Source organism: Entelurus aequoreus, linkage group LG05 (assembly GCF_033978785.1).
Source record: "Entelurus aequoreus isolate RoL-2023_Sb linkage group LG05, RoL_Eaeq_v1.1, whole genome shotgun sequence".
NCBI lineage: Eukaryota > Metazoa > Chordata > Actinopteri > Syngnathiformes > Syngnathidae > Entelurus > Entelurus aequoreus.
In genome coordinates this window covers 26,250,131-26,269,844 of record NC_084735.1, presented here as the reverse complement: position 1 = coordinate 26,269,844, position 19,714 = coordinate 26,250,131, and the positions used below count along the sequence as shown (strand labels likewise).

The 19,714-nt window shown below is 41.0% G+C and overlaps 2 protein-coding genes across 3 annotated transcripts in view; one reads left to right on the top strand and one right to left on the bottom strand.

Annotated features, from left to right (window-relative positions):
- Positions 1-582: 582 nt before the first annotated feature.
- Positions 583-13,344, top strand: si:dkey-240h12.4 (death-associated protein kinase 2). Of its 2 annotated transcripts, XM_062047524.1 has the most exons (12): positions 583-863; positions 4,354-4,499; positions 4,578-4,799; positions 7,742-7,880; positions 7,951-8,080; positions 8,215-8,263; positions 8,374-8,400; positions 8,488-8,640; positions 9,108-9,153; positions 9,250-9,339; positions 9,412-9,492; positions 9,554-13,344. In XM_062047524.1, exons 2-12 carry the CDS (start codon positions 4,438-4,440, stop codon positions 9,632-9,634), a joined length of 1,080 nt encoding a protein of 359 aa, XP_061903508.1. In that variant the 5' UTR covers positions 583-863; positions 4,354-4,437; the 3' UTR covers positions 9,635-13,344. The 2 variants fall into 2 exon arrangements, with proteins under 2 accessions (XP_061903508.1, XP_061903507.1); XM_062047523.1 differs by having other exon boundaries at positions 9,412-13,344.
- The window catches only part of LOC133650371 (tropomyosin alpha-3 chain), a 22,666-nt gene continuing 12,611 nt past the window's right edge, over positions 9,660-19,714 (bottom strand). The window contains exons 9-10 of the mRNA XM_062047525.1: positions 11,282-11,360; positions 9,660-11,143 (exon numbers count right to left, since the gene is read on the bottom strand). Coding sequence (XP_061903509.1) covers positions 11,140-11,143; positions 11,282-11,360 — 83 coding nt within the window. The 3' untranslated portion in view covers positions 9,660-11,139. The remainder of the gene's footprint in view (positions 11,144-11,281; positions 11,361-19,714) is intronic.

The window sequence follows — 19,714 nt, the reverse complement described above, 5'->3', positions numbered from 1 at the left end:
TTATGCATTTTCGGCCGGTGCGACTTATACTCTGGAGCCGGTGGAGCGACTTATACTCCGAAAAATACGGTATACTAAAATTATACCACAATTTAATGTTTAAAGCTTGAATTTTAGGCACAATACCTTTTTATGGAGGAACAGTTTATACATTTTAAACTATTTCATCTGTTTTATTGCAGCTGTAAAGTCACCAACATTAACACACTAAGAAATACAAACATTTCATTTACCATGAATTGATTAACGTGGACCCCGACTTAAACAAGTTGAAAAACTTATTCGGGTGTTACCATTTAGTGGTCAATTGTACGGAATATATACTGTACGTGCAATCTACTAATAAAAGTTTCAATCAATCAAAAAAAAAAACTGTGTTGTGAATCTGTAAAATAACTTTTGTAATTGAATTAATGAAATGAATCAACTGGTAAAATATATTTTAATTTACTGAGATACGATTTTTTTCATATTTGTTTAAAACTCAATAATAGTATTTCTCACACTGCGTTGTCCTGCGTTAAAGCACTTCCGGTTATGTTTTGAAAAGCGCGACTGTATTCCGGAAGTGGAAGTCACTCACGCACTCAATGACAGAAGTGGCGGGTCTGACACAATTCGTTTTAACGGAAATAAGGAACGGCAGCTTGGTTCACGGGAGGGGGCGGGAGGTGTGCACTTAATAACGCCCCTTATTCGAAACTCGCGGCGTGGGACGCTAATTCTGTGGACATGACATCGACGGGGTGTCACGACATGCGTACCTTTTCCGCATTCCGAGCGAACAAGTCGTGACGGCGACCAGCGTGAACACAAGCGACTGTCGGCGGGAACCAAGCCGAGGAGAGCGCTCCTCTTCCCGGGTGAGTACAGCCTGTTTATCGGCACTTTTCCACATGGACGTTATGCACACCGGACCCTTCTTGGGTTTCCCAGTGCTCTTCCCGATTGGTATTACGGTAGTGAGTGATGGCTGTGATTTGTTGCATACTTGCCAACCTTGAGACCTCCAATATCGGGAGGTGGGGGGAGGGGGGGCGGTGTGGTGGTGGGGTGGTGTTTGGGGCGGGGGGTGTGACCAAGGGCGTGGTTAAAAGGAGAGTATATTTACAGCTAGAATTCACCAAATCTAGTATTTCACATATATATATATATATGAAATACTTGACTTTCAGTGAATTCTAGCTATATATATATATTTTATTTTAATTTTATTATACATATAAATAAAAGACATACTTGAATTTCAGTGTTCTGCAGGCTATCCGGTAGGTGGCAGTATTGTCCTGTTTAAGAGTGTCACAACATTGCTGTTTACGGCAGACAAACTGCTTTACGGTAGACTAAACGTGACTGCTGTTGTTGTGTGTTGTTACCGCGCTGGGAGGACGTTAATGAAACTGCCTAACAATAAACTCACATAAGAAACCAAGAACTCTCTCTGCTTGTTGTGCACTCTACTCTCTAAAAGCTGTAGATGTTATGACGTCATTGGGCAGGCAAGCTGCTGGGAAAGCGGACGTGAGAACGGCTGTCCCCACTCAGGTCTGCATTGAGCTGGAGGGGGCGTGGCCTCCAGCTCCGGCTGAATACCGGGAGTTTGTCGGGAGAAGGGAGGTTGTCGGGAGAGGCGCTGAATACCGGGATTCTCCCGCTAAAAACGGGAGGGTTGGCAAGTATGGTTTATGGGCCATTTTGTCAACATGTCACAACAGGTTGGGATCTACAAAGTTGGGGGGGTGTTTTGATGAGATGGACCAGAGCATGCGCAGACAGCACACAGTTACATATTTAAGTTATTTTAATTTAAATGTAAAAATGCACTATTAGACCTGAAAGCAGCAAAAGTGACATATCTTACACTTTGCCATCATGTGCACATTGACGCATAAAGTGACTGCGTTCTTCAGTAAAAAAAAGAAAAGAATAATAAAGGAGACAGTACAGTACAGACAGTAGAGTAATGTGCTCCTACTAAATGGACTTCCTGGATTGTGTTTCATCGTCATCTTCCTACCCAGCACACCTCCAAGGAGTGTAAAATATGCCAAGAGAATAAACCAGCTACCTCCAGGATTACTCAAACTTCTTTTGTAGATGATCTAAAACAGACCTGGGCAATTATTTTCACTCGGGGGGGCCAAATTTAGAGAGAAAAAATGTGTCTGGGCGCCGGTATATCTATTTTTAGGAACACTAATATAAAACCTCACAATAATGTCTGATTGAATGATAACAACGTTTTGACAGACCGCCCTAAAAAACAGAATGGAATTTTAAATTTTTCTATGAAGGATAAAACACTGAATATTGACAACATATGAACGTCACACCCCCTCTCGATCGACATATTTTACAATCAAGCAAAATGCAACAAACAGCGAAATATGAACGCAAAGGGTAAAAAAAAACCACCTACAATCTGATACATCACATACATCACTGAGCTTTAGAACTTTGTTGTGAAAATCTCCTTCCACGTCTGTCCCTGACACCCACATTTCAGGCTGACACTGTGGAATTGCTCCCCACCCACACTGCTTGGTGCCTCATCTGAGCTGCTGTGACTTACATTACCATAGTAACTAATTAGATTACCATAGTAACTAGTATATCATGCAAAAGTGCAGATTCCAACCATTGAAATACTTTGTATAGTTTAAGACTTACGGTCATTTGAAAACATCACTGCACATCATAATGGCAGCTATAGTTTCCATCTTAAAGATCTAAAAAAATTATTTGGGAATGTCCGGCGGGCCAGATTGAAATACTTAACGGGCCACATGTGGCCCCCGAGCCTTAATTTGCGCAGGTCTGATCTAAAATGTCTGCGGCTTTTTCATTAAATTGCAAAGTTTTGGGATTTTGTTCTTCTTCTAAAACACAGGCATTAATCGCTTTCACTGAAGGCCACATCGCAGTTATGTTTTACCTCAGAGCAACACAATTTACTATGTGTTTGATTATAATTTTTTTTCTTGTACTTACAATGTAAAAAAAAAATCTGTAGATTAAGGGTTTGGTATGCTACATTGAGTGGTGTGGCGAGCCTCATTAAATAGTGTGCAGCCCTCCTTAACCGACACACCACATCGCATGGCGTGGTATGCCACATTAGATCATGTGGCAGGCGACATTAAATGTTGTGGGGGGCCAATTTAAATGGTGTGGCAGCCCACTTTAATTGACGTAGCGAGTCAGATCTGACCCCCGGGCCTTGAGTTTGACACTGTGCATTACACTCACAAGTTAACAGCAACATCATGCTAGGCTAGCGTATTTGCTGAAAAGAAAATCCAATTTACAGCTTCCACGTTTGTTGCGGACTGACTGATAGTTGGCAGAGATCTATACTCTATTTTCAGATGTTAAAGTACCAATGATTGTCACACACACACTAGGTGTGGCGAAATTATTCTCTGCATTTGACCCATCACCCTTGATCACCCCCTGGGAGGTGAGGGGAGCAGTGGGGAGCAGTGGGCAGCAGCGCTGGCTGCGCCCGGGAATCATTTTTGGTGATTTAACCCCCAATTCCAACCCTTAATGCTGAGTGCCAAGCAGGGAGGTAATGGGTCCCATTTTTATAGTCTTTGGTAGACTCAGAACCTACCGATCTCAGGGCGGACACTTGTAGCGAAGCCTGCTTTTTTTGCTCCAACAGGGGCCAGAACGTCTCTAGAAAGTTGAACATGGAGGACAAGATATTTATTAGGTAGTAAGTCAGTTGGCAATAGTCCACTTGGAATCTTCCGAGATGCAGAGCATTCCAGTCCAAATTAAACAAAAAAACATGGCTGACGTCCAAAACATTCTGTTTTCTGGAACTGGAAGCGAGGGTAAAACTTTGGACATTGTTTTTTTCCCACCACCGATAACAAAGAAACCCTCAAAAGTTGAACCATGACCAATCTTGTTACTTCCAAAATAAGCTGGAATCGTTATGTAACAGGAACCAGTCTCATCGTTCGAGAAACATTCGCACTGAAGTGAAAGTAAAAACTGGTATCTGGAAAGCAACCCTTGAGCATATTTAGTATGTAGTTCTAAAACCATTCTGAAAGTATCGTTCTTGGTTCTCAGGTAAGTTTTAAAAGTCAAACTGTTGCAGACTCACTGCACTGACAACTACTTTGGTAGTGTGTCAAGTGGGGAAGTCTGGCACAGGAAGTGGATGTTAAACAGCTGATGTCATAATACTTTCAAGGCGGGGTTGCGCTATGATAACAGAGGTAATGGGGAGAGGGAAGGGTCTAATACAAGAGCTGCAAAAACAAAAATATATTTCATTACCAGCATGATTCAGTGTGGTAGACTACAACTAAGACAAATGTTTTTTTTATGCTTTAGGTACATCTGGGGTAGAGGACCATGAACCACTTGAGGTTTAACATGAACTAAGTGGATTTAAGAAACAACCTGAAGGAAATTGCTATGGCCGTGTTTAAACCTGAGAATGTAGAGGACTTCTACGAAATCGGAGAAGTACTGGGAAGGTAGGTTTATATACTTTACCCTGACCTTTAATGCCAAACGAAGGTACGCCATACGTATTATGTCTTTCCCCATTGCAGTGGACATTTCGGTCAAGTCCGAAAAGTTTGCGAGTTGGCCACCGGCACGCATTGGGCGGCGAAGTTCATCAAGCTTCGCAAGACCTCGTGCAGCCGACTGGGCCTGGAAAGGAGCCGCGTGGAGCAGGAGGTGGAGGTGATCCAGGTTCTGCAGCACCCCAACATTGTTGCCCTCAAAGATGTCTTCGAGTGTCGGTCAGAGGTGGTGCTCATTTTGGAGATGTGAGTTGATGAGACGGCGTCTTGTTCATGAGAAACCTATGGGTTTGTGTTTAAATGCTTTGTAAGACGTGTTTGCATAGATATAATACAGATATACTCAAAGGGTTATCGTCATTAGACAAATAGCCAATGACTTAAAGGACCCATAGCGTCCGGATGACCAAAATTTCACCTATTTTTTGCTCCTAAAATGAATCTGGCAGTCATTTCCCATAATGTCTATTAGTTTTTGAATAATGGGTAGATAATTAACTGTAATTGGAACGTCCCCTTTCCATCACGAGACTCGATATGTCGCCCCCCTGTAGCCCATTTCCACAGTGTGGATAAAAGAATGTCAAATTATTTTTCATCACTTCTTTGCATGTTTTGTGGCCACGGTTCATGATTACTACAAAACTGATATGGTTAACATTATGAGCATAAAATAAATATAAAAGGATCTCCATTTCTGGACTTCCTTGCTCTTTAATAGACACCATAGCCTGTGTTTCCTAATGCTCTTTCAGCATTTCCTCAAGTATCTTGAGGAAAACATCAGTAGAAGAGGATGCAAAATACAAAACTAGTGGTTTACCTTTTTTGGTCTTGTTTTGAGTTGCTCTTCTTTCTCCTTTTTTCCCTCGAGGGTGCTCCTGATTCCCGGGATCGCATTTGGATTAAGTAATTTTTTCCATCCAAAGTCAGAATCATTTAAATGATCTCTCCCTCTTGGTCCATACTTTCCTCATATTGCCATCATTTGGAAATATATGAAGGCTCCTTCTTTAGTTGTATTGCTACAACCTGCAACAAAGCATCTGGCAGACATATTTCATCATTCTTTCAAATTTTGTGCAAATAAAACATGTTCCAGGGTGAAGATGCTACCAAAACTCATAATATGCAATATGAAATTACCTCCAGTCTTCTGTAGGTGACTTCAGCAGGCCCACATTTTGGAGCTAAAAGTGGGCAGTCCAAAATGTGCTGATATTCGTTAGTAGTGATTTCAGGCTTGTTTTCTGAGTGTATTTTGGGTGGAATTATTTTTAGGTCCACAACTATGAAATAAATGCCACTGTTGTCAGCATTAGAAGATAGGGCTGGGCGATAAAACATTATCGATATATATCTTAATCGATATAGAAAACATTTTGTTGATAAAATGTTTAAAATAAATGTATTTGACGGAAGAAACCGGAAGTTGTGAAGTTGGTTACATGAACAAACCAAGCTACGCAGAAAGTGATCACTATCAGCGGGAATGAAATGCTAACAGCCCATCAGGTAGTATTATCAAGTTTGGTTGTCATCTCGCGGTTGATTCTTCACATAGAGTGAGAAGAGAAAGTTAAAATGAAGACATTGTCGATAAAACTGGAAAAGTCACCTCGACAGTATGGCAGTTTTTTGGATTTTTTTCAAATGAACTGTAGCCAGACCAATGTGGTATGTCAATTATGCAAGGCGATCGTCTCCACCAAGACTGGTAAACCACACCACACCACCTTAGCTGTGCTCACCCAACCACTTCCTGGCACTAAACATGCGGAAATAGTTGTTCTCATGTTTTTCTATGTTTACATTTTCACACTTTGCACTATTTTGTTAGATTTATTAAGCATTTCTTTTGTATTCCTTATTTTTGCACCTTTATTTTAAGAGGTTATTGTTAAGTGATTGCACGTGGTTTTACAATTTTGTTTGTATTGATTGTTCAGTGTTTCCCATAAACTGCCAAGATACCTGTGGCGGTGGGGGCGTGGCTATGGGCGTGGTTATGAGCGTGGTCACCATGACATCATCGAGTAATTTGCATAATTTACTACAATGATATGATTTTCTCTAAAAAGGCTAAAAAAATGTATACTTACTAATTAATAATAACAGTTTTGTTTTAAACGTCCATCCATCCATCCATCCATTATTATTATAGAGGTTTATTTGAAATAGGGACAGATACAAAAACATAGACATCTGAAACAGTTATCCGATGCATGCATCACCATTTTACAATGTAATTACAACACTTTATGTACATATTTATATACAGATTTGAACAATAAGTTATTCACTGAAATATATTTATTAATTGTGGTTCTTACAAAAAATATATCTTATAAAATATAAAAGCTAAAATGTCTCTTAAAGCTCTGCCCCTTTAATTAGTGCATACTAAATAATTTAACTTTAGCTAACCATATTATTTACCAGCAACATAAAGTGAAACAGAGGCAGCGGTGTCCTGCCACAGTCAGTAACAAATAAACAGAAAACAGTAGTGGTCAAATACAAATAAGGCAACAAGAGAAGTATCCTACACTTCTCTTTTGTAAAGTAAATCTGAACAGCCTATATGGGCATCTACATCAACTATATGATTTGCCTGAGAAGCTGGACAGGACAAAAAAAAAAAATATATATATATATATATTTTATTTGATTTGTGGCGGATGCAATTCTTTCGTGGCGGGCTGCCACAAATAAATGAATGTGTGGGAAACACTGTTGTTTTCCATGGTTGTGTTGACATTTTCATTCCTTTCTGCCTTGATAGCTGAGGGCATTTTAATCAAAAGGAAGTTTACATTTGAAATAAAAATGTTTGTCGATTCTCATAAAGAAAAATGAATAATTATTGATATTGACCGATATAAAACACTTATATCATGATACAGTTTTTAAGCCATATCGCCCAGCCCAATTAGAAGGGCTTGCTAACGTTTTGGTTGATGTTTTTTGACAAATCTTGCGCAAATTTGTGTACAAAATTTTGTGGTGATTGGGCTAAAAACCTGAAAATTACGCAGGGTGTTTTGTAGTGCTGTTTGAGAAATTCCAAATTCCATAATGGCGCCACCATGTGGTGTATTTGTCATAAACATAATAGCACAAATTGCTACCCTTGTGTTCCTTTTTACAACCAGTAGTTTCTTCTGACTTCTGTTTTGAAATGGCAGCGTTAGCGGCGGCGAGCTGTTCGACTTCATCGCAGAGAAGGAGAACCTGACGGAGGACGAGGCCATCCAGTTCATGAAGCAGATCCTGGACGGACTGGGCTTCATGCACAACAAGAACATCGCCCACTTCGACCTCAAGGTTTCTAACGTTGTTTGGACAACTTTGAAGACATCCTAGTTAGCTGTCTAACAACATTGTCTCCATCCAGCCAGAAAACATCATGCTGTCCGACAAAGCGTGTCCACATCCTATCATCAAACTCATTGACTTTGGCCTTGCGCACCATTTTAGCTCAGGGGAGGAGTACAGGAGCTCAAGTGGAACCCCTCAGTACATCGGTGAGACAAAAACCTGTCTGCTTAGTTAATCCATTTCTAATGGTGTCACACTAATTGGATTTAACGGCAAGATCCTCGTTGCACAATTCTGCATACACAACTTCAAATTCTTCATGCCGGTCTGTCTCTTGCAGCTCCCGAGATGATTAATGGAGAAGCCCTGAGCACAGCGGCTGATATGTGGTGAATATGCTGCACTTCCTGTCCTTGCACATTGTGTGTCCTGCACTGCAACACATTTTATTGGGATTCTCTGAGCACTTTTCCTCACCTTCCCCCATTGTCCCCTGCAGGAGCATAGGAGTTATTACCTACATACTGTAAGTGCTTCACATGGCACGTAAATACAATCCACATGTCACTGACTGAATCCTATCTGGTAATGTCCATATATGCTGTGTCCGCAGCTTGAGCGGCTTGTCGCCGTTCCAGGGAGACTCCGATGAAGAGACTCTGAAGAACGTCCTGGCTATAAACTACCAGCTTGATACGCGGTACTTTAGCACCACCAGCTCCACGGCTAAAGACTTCATCCAGAAACTACTGGTGAATAATCCCAGGTATTTGTTTTTATTTATTGTATTTCAGCAATTGTTATATTATTCAACTTTATTTGTTTATAAACTGTACAGGTAGCTCTAAAGGAAAATAACAGTAATGGGCACCTCTAATGGTCAAGTGACAAACTGCATTTTTTTTTTTCCCTTACAGTATTTATGATTTGTTTTCCTCAATTATCCTCTTAATTCTTTTATATTTTATTTTAAGAAAGTCAAAATTGGAGGATGAATGGGCCCTGGCCCTATCTTTAAGAAACACTGTTTAAGATTACTTAAATTGATAGTTCTTAGCCAGTGTGGATGCCTGAAAGATGGGTGTTTCTTTCTCAATCCTCAGTGCCGTGCCATATCTTGTTATTGTCAATAATGCTGTGTGTGAGTGTGTTGCAACTTACCTGTACATAACAAGTGCTATATAAATAAAGTTTGACTTATTGATATGTATGCTAATGACATTAAACTTTTAGTGACAGAATGACAGCTGCAGAGTGTCTTCTCCATCCATGGATCAAGGTTACTATTCCATCCTCCCATCTTTAAATTTTTTTAATCCTTTTTTTAACCCGGCTGTGTTGCACCATGTGTTAACTACTTTTTGTTTTGTTGCAGCCCATTACACGCAAACAGATGGCCCACAGGAATCGATCCTCAATCAACATGAAGAATTTTAAGAAGTTCAACGCCAAAAGGAAATGGAAGGTATATTTTGCGTGTAACTATATATTTTGGCGCACTACTGTCATAATATAACACGGTTTCTCCCATCACAAGATGTCTTACAACATGGTGCGGATGTGTAACCGCCTGGTCCGCTTAAAACTTTTGTGCAAAGGCAGCTCAGATCCACTTGAGGTAAGTCAAATCTCACTCATCCCAACAAATATGAGCTTAAATGTACGACGCTGTCCTGCAGAGACAGTGCGAGAGCGACGTGGAGGACCTCGAAAGCAAGCCCGCCTCTCTGCTGCGGCGAAGGCTCAGTAGCAATTCATAGAGTCTGTTCAGCTTCTTCAGCATTGTTGGGATGAACTGCTTTTATTCTAGAATTTATTCTCACTGTTATACAATCAAAGTGGAAATATTTGTGCATTTATGGACCTTTTTTTTTTTTTAAAACAAAAACAGCATGTCATTCAATGTTTGATGTGTTTCCTGCATGCAAGGCCAGTATCAAATGCAATTATTGTGTCCAATGATGGCACAAACTTGTGAAAAAAAAACATGTTTTGATGCAATTTATACACATTTTAGTGCACTGTGTACGCCAAATTCCAGTTTTGATTCTTCAGACAAGCAGTCCTACCTCAATGGGATTTTAGTAGCATGATGGCTGCCACTCCCAGTGTAAGGAAATGTAGTTCACTACTTCTTATTCTAAAAACATCCTATTTGGCTTTCAAGGATGATCTGACATTATCATGTCATTATTGTTGAAGTCTGCCGTCTAGACATAATCACTAAGAGCATTTATTACTTGTGGTCTCATGTGTTTTATTAATGTTTTCACATGCTCCTATAAATTGTGTGCATGATCCTTTAAAATAAGCTGCTGTTTGTTGCCTAATTCTCTTTCTGTGCGATGCAATTTAAAGAGCATTGTCAGTTTATTTTTGTTGGTCTGAAATATATATATATTTTTTAAAAATCACTGCAAGTTATGGTGTATTTTTGTAATTTAAAATGTTTTATTTTTTATTTGATGCTATGTATTGAGGTTAATTTGTGTGTTTATGTAACTGAATGTTTTTAAATTTGAATTTAGTGAACTGTTTTTATTTATATTTTTTTTTACATCAAATTGATTTTTAAAAAAAAGTGTGGCCAAATTTTGTGTGCTTAAAAATTCAGTTTGGTAAAATTCAGTGTAAAAAAATGATTGATTGCTTCAGGCTTAATTTGCCGGATGAGAGTTTTGATACAACACATTTTTCTTCCCTGAATTCTTTTGCACTGAATTTTTAAACAGTGAAGTTTTACACACTGAATTTTTCAACACAAAAATGTTGCCCACACATTTTTATTGAATGGAATTTTCAGCATAATTAGATTTGGTTCACAAAATTTAAACACAAAAAATTCAGTTGCATAAATTCAGTGTCCAAAAGACATAAATGAACCTCCATTCCCTGTTAAGTTGATTTAGGGCCTCTTGTAATGCATAGCAGTCCAAAACACACTTGCTGGGAAACGCTCCCCCAATATATTCCCCAGTGACAAATAAATGAAGTGTGTTCTGTTCTAAATGGCATGCGCAGCAAAAACAGACACAGACAGGTTACTTTGAGCATTTCTTCCCCCGTTTAAACATGGTTAAAGAACACAAAGTAGTATAACTAAAGGGTGGATTTGCACAGAGTAAACTGCTGCTGCGTGTTTGAAAAGGTGTGCAAGTGCAGCATAAAACGGACAGTTACGAGGAATGGAGGAAGAGAAGAAAAAAAGGGTCAGATTTGAGCTGAGAGAGTGAGAAAGGTGGCGGGCAGGACTTCCAGTGGTGATTTAGCTACAAAACAAAACAAAAAAAGGTGAAATAAAAATTCCATATGAATTGCTGTTACTTATTTTGTTAAATATTTGTATTACTGCGTATTAGGATGAAAATCTTTAATGAAACAAATTTTAAGGGGTGATGGATGCTTACATGGATGTCATGTCATTGAGCGCGTGGTCTAATTCCTCGCTGATGGCTTTGTATTTGAGTTTCTGTGCATAGAGCTCATCTGTGCAAAGAGACAATACAACATGCTTGGATTAAGCAACATTGCATGATGACAACAATATACAGTAAATGCACACCTACTTGTGATTCAGTATTCACAGGTTTTTTTATTGTGATAAAACACACCCATTACTGCTTTTTCCCTCCAAAAAATAAGAGTTTTTATAGACAGACCATCTCATTCAACCTAAGTCAGTTATAATTCATTAATACGTGTTAAAGTGTAAAATGTACAACACCGGAGATGGAAGTATGCAGTTGTCAACCAGGCTAAAGGCCGGACCGTGACTGATTCTACATGTTTATCAATCATTTGTGATGAGCAGGGACGCAGCACCAAATTCTGGGCCCCCATACACAAGACTCCTGAAGTTCCTTTACCCCACCCCAAACCAAATATCTGAACCCCATACACACACACTACAAAAAAAAATATTAGTTTAATTTGGTTGAAAGAAGTTTTTTAAAATGCGTGTAAAAACCTTAGATTTATTTAGAACAGCTAGATCAGGGGTGTCCACATTGCGGCCCGCAGCGCATTTTAAAAATAATATTACAAAAAAAAAGATTACAAAGTGTAACAAAAGAGCAAACAGGTGTAATGTAATGAGAAAATGTTGAAATATTGACACTGATAACACAAAGCTGCCTTATAGGCAGTTTTTCTACTTTAAAACTCTCATTGTTTAAATAATATTTATCAATATCAATGTTGGTATGAATTAGTGACATATTCAAGGCTCCAATTACTTATCAAATATCCTACTTTTGAAAAATATTGCATATTTTGTGTTTGACATGCAAATAAAACAAGGGTTTATTTAACAAAAAGGGCATAAAACATAATAAAAACATATAATCGATGGACAGATCTGAAATTGTTTTAAAGCAGTGATTCTCAAACTAGTGTTCCACCAAAAAAATAACTTAATTCAATATTCAAACACAGTGTAACTGTTCAATCTGTGTGTAATATTTCAATGAATATTTAGGCCTACTACGCTACTGTATTTTGATCTTGGTCATTGTGGTGGTTTTCTGAGTTTGAGAACCACTGATGTAGAGATTTAAGCGTAGAAAGTTTAAAAAAAAAAGTTTTTATATATTATTTATTTTTAACACTTTCATGACCCTTTTAGATCCCAAATACCTTTGGTGGGGTTTTTCTTTTAAACTGTCATAGCTCAAAAATTATAATGAAACAAAAGCAATGTTGTTATGAATTATTTGCCTAATTAAAGGGGAACTTTTTTCTAAAGATAATAAAAAACGCTTGCAAAATGTGGCTTAGGGGAGTCACCGTTGTAGCCTTTAAAGCCCTCTAAAACAACTTCAAATCCCTCCATCTACGTTTTATATACACAATGCAAGTCTATATATATATATATATATTTTATGGTAACAGAGAAGTTCATAAAAATATGTAATATGTACAATATTTACTGTATTTTGGTCATTTTATGCATTACCAAAACTTCTTTCCTCAGCACATTTATTTCCGTTTCCATAGCAGCACACAATGTCCCTACAGCTTGGTTATTATACAGGTTACCAAACGTAAATGAAGTATTGTTGGCGGTTTTTGGATGCATTTTTAAAGTGATATAGAGGTAGAATTGATTGCTCCCATTAGCTGCATTGCTAGCCAACAAGAACAAGACAATTTAAAAATTAGAATGCCCCCGCCCCCAAAAAAAACAACAACAAAAGATTAGGGTTGTGAACGACAGGCAAAATTCCAAAAATTGCAGTTCCCCTTCAAGGCTCCAATGACCTCACATCAAATATTCCACATTAAACAATTTTGGGGGGTTACGTCCAGATTGAGAGTACTTGAGATTATGTTTTTTTAGTGGTAACTGTTTTTTAAAAATGTGTATGACATGTATGTAACTGTATCTTTTGCTGCCTCTTGGCCAGGACTCCCTTGAAAAATAGGTATTTTGATCTCAATGGGACTTTCCTGGTTAAATAAAGGTTAAATAAATAAAATCAAAATTGCATATTTTGTGATTTTCCTATTAAAAAGAGGGTTTTGACAAGAAGGACATAAAAAATAGATATGTCCGATAATGGCTTTTTTGCCGATATCTGATATTCCGATATTGTCCAACTCTTAATTACAGATTCCGATATCAACCGATACCGATATATACAGTCGTGGAATTAACACATTATTATGGCTAATTTTGTTGTGATGCCCGGCTGGATGCACTAAACAATGTAACAAGGTTTTCCAAAACAAATCCACTCAAGTTATGGAAAAAAATGCCAACATGGCACTGCCATATTTATTATTGAAGTCACAAAGTGCTTTTTTTTTTAACATGTCTCAAAACAGCAGCTTGGAATTTGGGACATGCTCTCCCTGAGAGAGCATGAGGAGGTTGAGGTGGGCGAGGTTGGGGGGCGGGGTTGAGGTGGGCGGGGGGGGGGGGGGGGTGTATATTGTAGCGTCCCGGAAGAGTTAGTGCTGCAAGGGGTTCTGGGTATTTGTTCTGTTGTGTTTATGTTGTGTTACGGTGCGGATGTTCTCCCGAAATGTGTTTGTCATTCTTGTTTGGTGTGGGTTCAGTGTGGCGCATATTTGTAACAGTGTTAAAGTTGTTTATACAGTCACCCTCAGTGTGACCCTTACGGCTGTTGACCAAGTATGCCTTGCATTCACTTGTGTGTGTGTGAAAAATCGTAGATATTTTGTGACTGGGCCGGCACGCAAAGGCAGTGCCTTTAAGGTTTATTGGCGCTCTGTACTTCTCCCTACGTCCAAATTTTTTTCGTAATTTGTGTTTGTGTTCACACGCGCGCATTAATATAACAGCATATTTGCGATTACCCTCGAACATGTGGCTTTACCGCAGCATTCAATCGCCGATTAGTTGTAAAAACATCTGTGTAAACATGATCAAAAATCACTTTGAGACAGCACACAGTTGTAATAAATAATAATAAATAAACAACTGAACTTAGTGTATTGTTTTTGTTATCAAATTTATTTACATACTTATTTATTTACATTACACATATATTTAATATCTATATCAGTACACATACTTCAGAACTTTATAAACATTGCATATACATTGGGTGTATATATGTGTGTGTATGTGTGTGTATGTATATATATATATATATATATATATATATATATATATATATATATATATATATATACTCCAGTACCCCCCGCGACCCCAAAAGGGACAAGCAGTAGAAAATCCATCCATCTTCTTCCGCTTATCCGAGGTCGGGTCGCGGGGGCAGCAGCTTAAGCAGGGAAGCCCAGACTTCCCTCTCCCCAGCCACTTCGTCCAGCTCCTCCCGGGGGATCCTGAGGCGTTCCCAGGCCAGCCGGGAGACATAGTCTTCCCAACGTGTCCTGGGTCTTCCCCGTGGCCTCCTACCGGTCGGACGTGCCCTAAACACCTCCCTAGGGAGGCCTTCGGGTGGCATCCTGAGCAGATGCCCGAACCACCTCATCTGGCTCCTCTCGTTGTGGAGGAGCAGCGGCTTTACTTTGAGCTCCCCCCGGATGGCAGAGCTTCTCACCCTATCTCTAAGGGAGAGCCCCGCCACCCGGCGGAGGAAACTCATTTCGGCCGCTTGTACCCGTGATCTTGTCCTTTCGGTCATGACCATAGGTGAGGATGGGAACGTAGATCGACCGGTAAATTGAGAGCTTTGCCTTCCGGCTCAGCTCCTTCTTCACCACAACGGATCGATACAGCGTCCGCATTACTGAAGACGCCGCACCGATCCGCCTGTCGATCTCACGATCCACTCTTCCCTCACTCGTGAACAAGACTCTGAGGTACTTGAACTCCTCCACTTGGGGCAGGGTCTCCTCCGCAACCCGGAGATGGCACTCCACCCTTTTTCGGGCGAGAACTATGCATTCGGACTTGGAGGTGCTGATTCTCATCCCAGTCGCTTCACACTCAGCTGCGAACCGATCCAGCGAGAGCTGAAGATCCTGGCCAGATGAAGCCATCAGGTCCACATCATCTGCAAAAAGCAGAGACCTAATCCTGCAGCCACCAAACCAGATCCCTCAACGCCTTGACTGCGCCTAGAAATTCTGTCCATAAAAGTTATGAACAGAATCGGTGACAAAGGGCAGCCTTGGCGGAGTCCAACCCTCACTGGAAACGTGTCCGACTTACTGCCGGCAATGCGGACCAAACTCTGGCACGATCATACAGGGAGCGGACCGCCACAATCAGACAGTCCGATACCCCATACTCTCTGAGCACTCCCCACAGGACTTCCCTTCTCCAAGTCCACAAAACACATTTAGACTGGTTGGGCAAACTCCCATGCACCCTCAAGGACCCTGCCGAGAGTATAGAGCTGGTCCACAGTTCCACGACCAGGACGAAAATCACACTGTTCCTCCTGAATCCGAGGTTCGACTATCCGGCGTAGCCTCCTCTCCAGCACACCTGAATAGACCTTACCGGGAAGGCTGAGGAGTGTGATCCCACGATAGTTAGAACACACCCTCCGGTTCCCCTTCTTAAAGAGAGGAACCACCACCCCGGTCTGCCAATCCAGAAGTACCGCCCCCGATGTCCACGCGATGCTGCAGAGTCTTGTCAACCAAGACAGTCCCACAGCATCCAGAGCCTTAAGGAACTCCGGGCGGGTCTCATCCACCCCCGGGGCCTTGCCAACCGAGGAGCTTTTTAACTACCTCAGCAACCTCAGCCCCAGAAATAGGAGAGCCCACCACAGATTCCCCAGGCACTGCTTCCTCATAGGAAGACGTGTTGGTGGGATTGAGGAGGTCTTCGAAGTATTCCCTCCACCGATCCACAACATCCGCAGTCGAGGTCAGCAGAACACCATCCTCACCATACACGGTGTTGATAGTGCACTGCTTCCCCTTCCTGAGGCGGCGGATGGTGGTCCAGAATCGCTTCGAAGCCGTCCGGAAGTCGTTTTCCATGGCTTCCCCGAACTCCTCCCATGTCCGAGTTTTTGCCTCCGCGACCGCTGAAGCCGCACACCTGTCCGCTGCCTCAGGAGTCTTATGAGCCAAAAGAACCCGATAGGACTCCTTCAGCTTGACGGCATCCCTCACCGCCGGTGTCCACCAACGGGTTCTAGGATTACCGCCACGACAGGCACCAACTACCTTGCGGCCACAGCTCCAATCAGCCGCCTCGACAATAGAGGCACGGAACATGGTCCATTCGGACTCAATGTCCAGCACCTCCCTCGTGACATGTTCAAAGTTCTTCCGGAGGTGGGAATTGAAACTCTCTCTGACAGGAGACTCTGCCAGACGTTCCCAGCAAACCCTCACAATGCGTTTGGGCCTGCCAGGTCTGTCCGGCATCCTCCCCCACCATCGCAGCCAGTTCACCACCAGGTGGTGATCGGTAGAAAGCTCCGCCCCTCTCTTCACCCGAGTGTCCAAAACATGAGGCCGCAAATCCGACGACACAACTACAAAGGCGATCATGGAACTGCGGCCTAGGGTGTCCTGGTGCCAAGTACACATATGGACACCCTTATGTTTGAACATGGTGTTCGTTACGGACAATCTGTGACGGGCACAAAAGTCCAATAACAAAACACCGCTCGGGTTCAGATCCGGGCAGCCATTCTTCCCAATCACGCCTCTCCAGGTTTCACTGTCGCTGCCAACATGAGCGTTGAAGTCCCCCAGTAGAACGAGGGAATCACCCGGGGGAGCACTCTCAAGTACTCCCTCGAGTGAATCCAAAAAGGGTGGGTACTCTGAGCTGCGGTTTGGCGCGTAAGCGCAAACCGCAGTCAGGACCCGTTCCCCCACCCGAAGGCGGAGGGAAGCTACCCTCTCGTCCACCGGGTTGAACTCCAACATGCAGGCTCCAACATGCAGGCTCTGCTGGGGTGGCAACAAGAATTGCCACCCCAGCCCGTCACCTCTCACTGCCGGCAACGCCAGAGTAGAAGAGAGTCCAGCCCCTCTCGAGAGAACTGGTTCCAGAGCCCTTGCTGTCCGTCGAAGTGAGTACGACTATGTCTAGTCGGAACTTCTCCACCTCGCGCACTACCTCAGGCTCCTTCCCCCCCAGCGAGGTGACGTTCCACGTCCCAAGAGCTAGCTTCTGTAGCCGAGGATCGGACCGCCAAGTGCCCTGCCTTCGGCTGCCGCCCAGCTCACATCGCACCCGACCTCTATGACCCCTGCTATGGGTGGTGAGCCCATTGGAGGGGGAACCCACGTTGCCTCTTCGGGCTGTGCTTGATCGGATTAATCGGGCCCGCAGTAGAAAATGGATGGATATATTTATTGTATATGTATATAATATATTAATATAATATGTATACATACATACATATGTACACATATATACGTATGTATGGGCTATATATATGTGTGTATATATGTTGTTGCTTTACATGCAGTCGGCTTTCGGCCCTCGGTCAAATTTTTTGTAGCCTCATGCGGCCCCCGGGTCAAAAAGTTTGGACACCACTGCGAGTTAAAATATATATTGTATTCATTTTGAAAATGAAAAATATCAAAATGTTCCGCGCGTGCTTTCATTTTTTCAGTGTAAAGTTTGGACACCGCTGATCTATATGAAACCCCCTAAATCATATCAATCAAACATTTTTTCCCCACAAAAAAGTGCCAACAAATTCAATAAAAAGTGTCAAGAGTATGAATCTAAAAAATCATTCACTTAAATATAATTATAAATATGACACATTTCTCTTTATCTCCGAGTCATTAATACATCATTATTATGATTACATTATTATTAGTGTATTACCTTGAGGTTAAGCTTTCCCCTGTCTTTAAAACATAGCGCGCCTTTGTTTCCAACTTTAATCAAGAGACCTTGAACGCACTACAATTATTTAACTCATACATAACTTTCTCCATGCTGTCGCAAATAAGATTTATTAGTCTCATTGAGGTGGCGACTTGTCCAGGGTGTACCCCGCCTTCCGCCCGAATGCAGCTGAGATAGACTCCAGCACCCCCCGCCACCCCAAAAGGGACAAGCGGTATAAAATGGATGGATAGTCTCTGATGCTGGGTTTGCCGCTTTCCATGTGGAACAAACCATTTTATGTACTTCATAGGGGGGTAAAGGTAGTTTTAGACATTCTTCATTTGATTCAAGCAAACTATTATTGAACGTTGACTTTGTAAAAATCCCCTTGTGCCTGAGGCCTCAGTAAATTCACCCGTCCACTTTGTCACACCCTGGTGGCGAGTTCCTTTACATTTAACAATCTAAAGCACTAGTGTCAAACTCAAGGCCCGGGGGCCAGATCTGGCCCGCGACATCATTTGATCCGGCCCGCAAACACCTGAAAATGGTATTTGTCAATAAAGTACTTAATATTTTCTCATTAAATGTAATTGATTTTTTTGATATTGACAGAAAAATATATGTACTGCTTGAAATTGCATACTTTTTAAACTTTAATAGTATCCCTTTTATGGCTAATTGGGCTTGGGTCGCAAGCTAAGGTCTGATCATTCTGTAGCTGGCCGCCTCTGGAGAGGGTGTATAGTGTTAAAGGCCGAAATATCCAATGACCCAGAGGAACACTACTGATGATGCGCACCCGTAAATTGTATCCGTCAGGTCTTCCATTCACGTTCACTGTTCATTTTAATGTGTTAAGTCATTTTATGCATTTGTGTTTCGCACAAGAGGTAGAACATCTCACTCTGTGTTTTCCGGAATCCAATATTGCAACAAATATTACATTCCAAAAATGTTTTTGTCTAAATAATAAAGAAATAAAAATACTTAACTTTACAGCAAACTACCCATCAAATTCATAAAAAATGAAAAACACATTTTATGTTGTTCTTTACAGCATATTACTGTAAATTGAAAAAAACTACTACTGTTTTTTGCGTAAAAATTCTGTTGACTGAGCTGCCAGTTTTTGACTGTAAAATCTACGGTTGTTGTTTTTAACGGTGTATTACTGTAAATGGAAAGAAGGTACATCTGTTTTTACGGTAAAAAAAAAACTGGCAGGTAAATTGCCAGAATAAGAAAATAACTTGTACTGTTTTTCCATTAACAATATAATGTTGTAAAAAAACAATGTGAATTTAACACACAAATTCTGGCAACTAAGCTGCCAGCTTTTTCCGTAAACCCCCCCCTAAAAAAACAGTGGTACTGTTTTTCCATTTACCGTAAAATGTAAAAAATTTTAAATAAACTATATTTTACAGTCAAATTTTGTAGATCTAAAGTTTTTACTGCAAAATCGACAGTCTACTTAAAACAATTTATATAATGAAATTATATAATTAAATCCAGAGGCAAATTCATACATTATTAACAAGCGGCCCTCTGATGGCAGCCATAACTGCGATGTGGC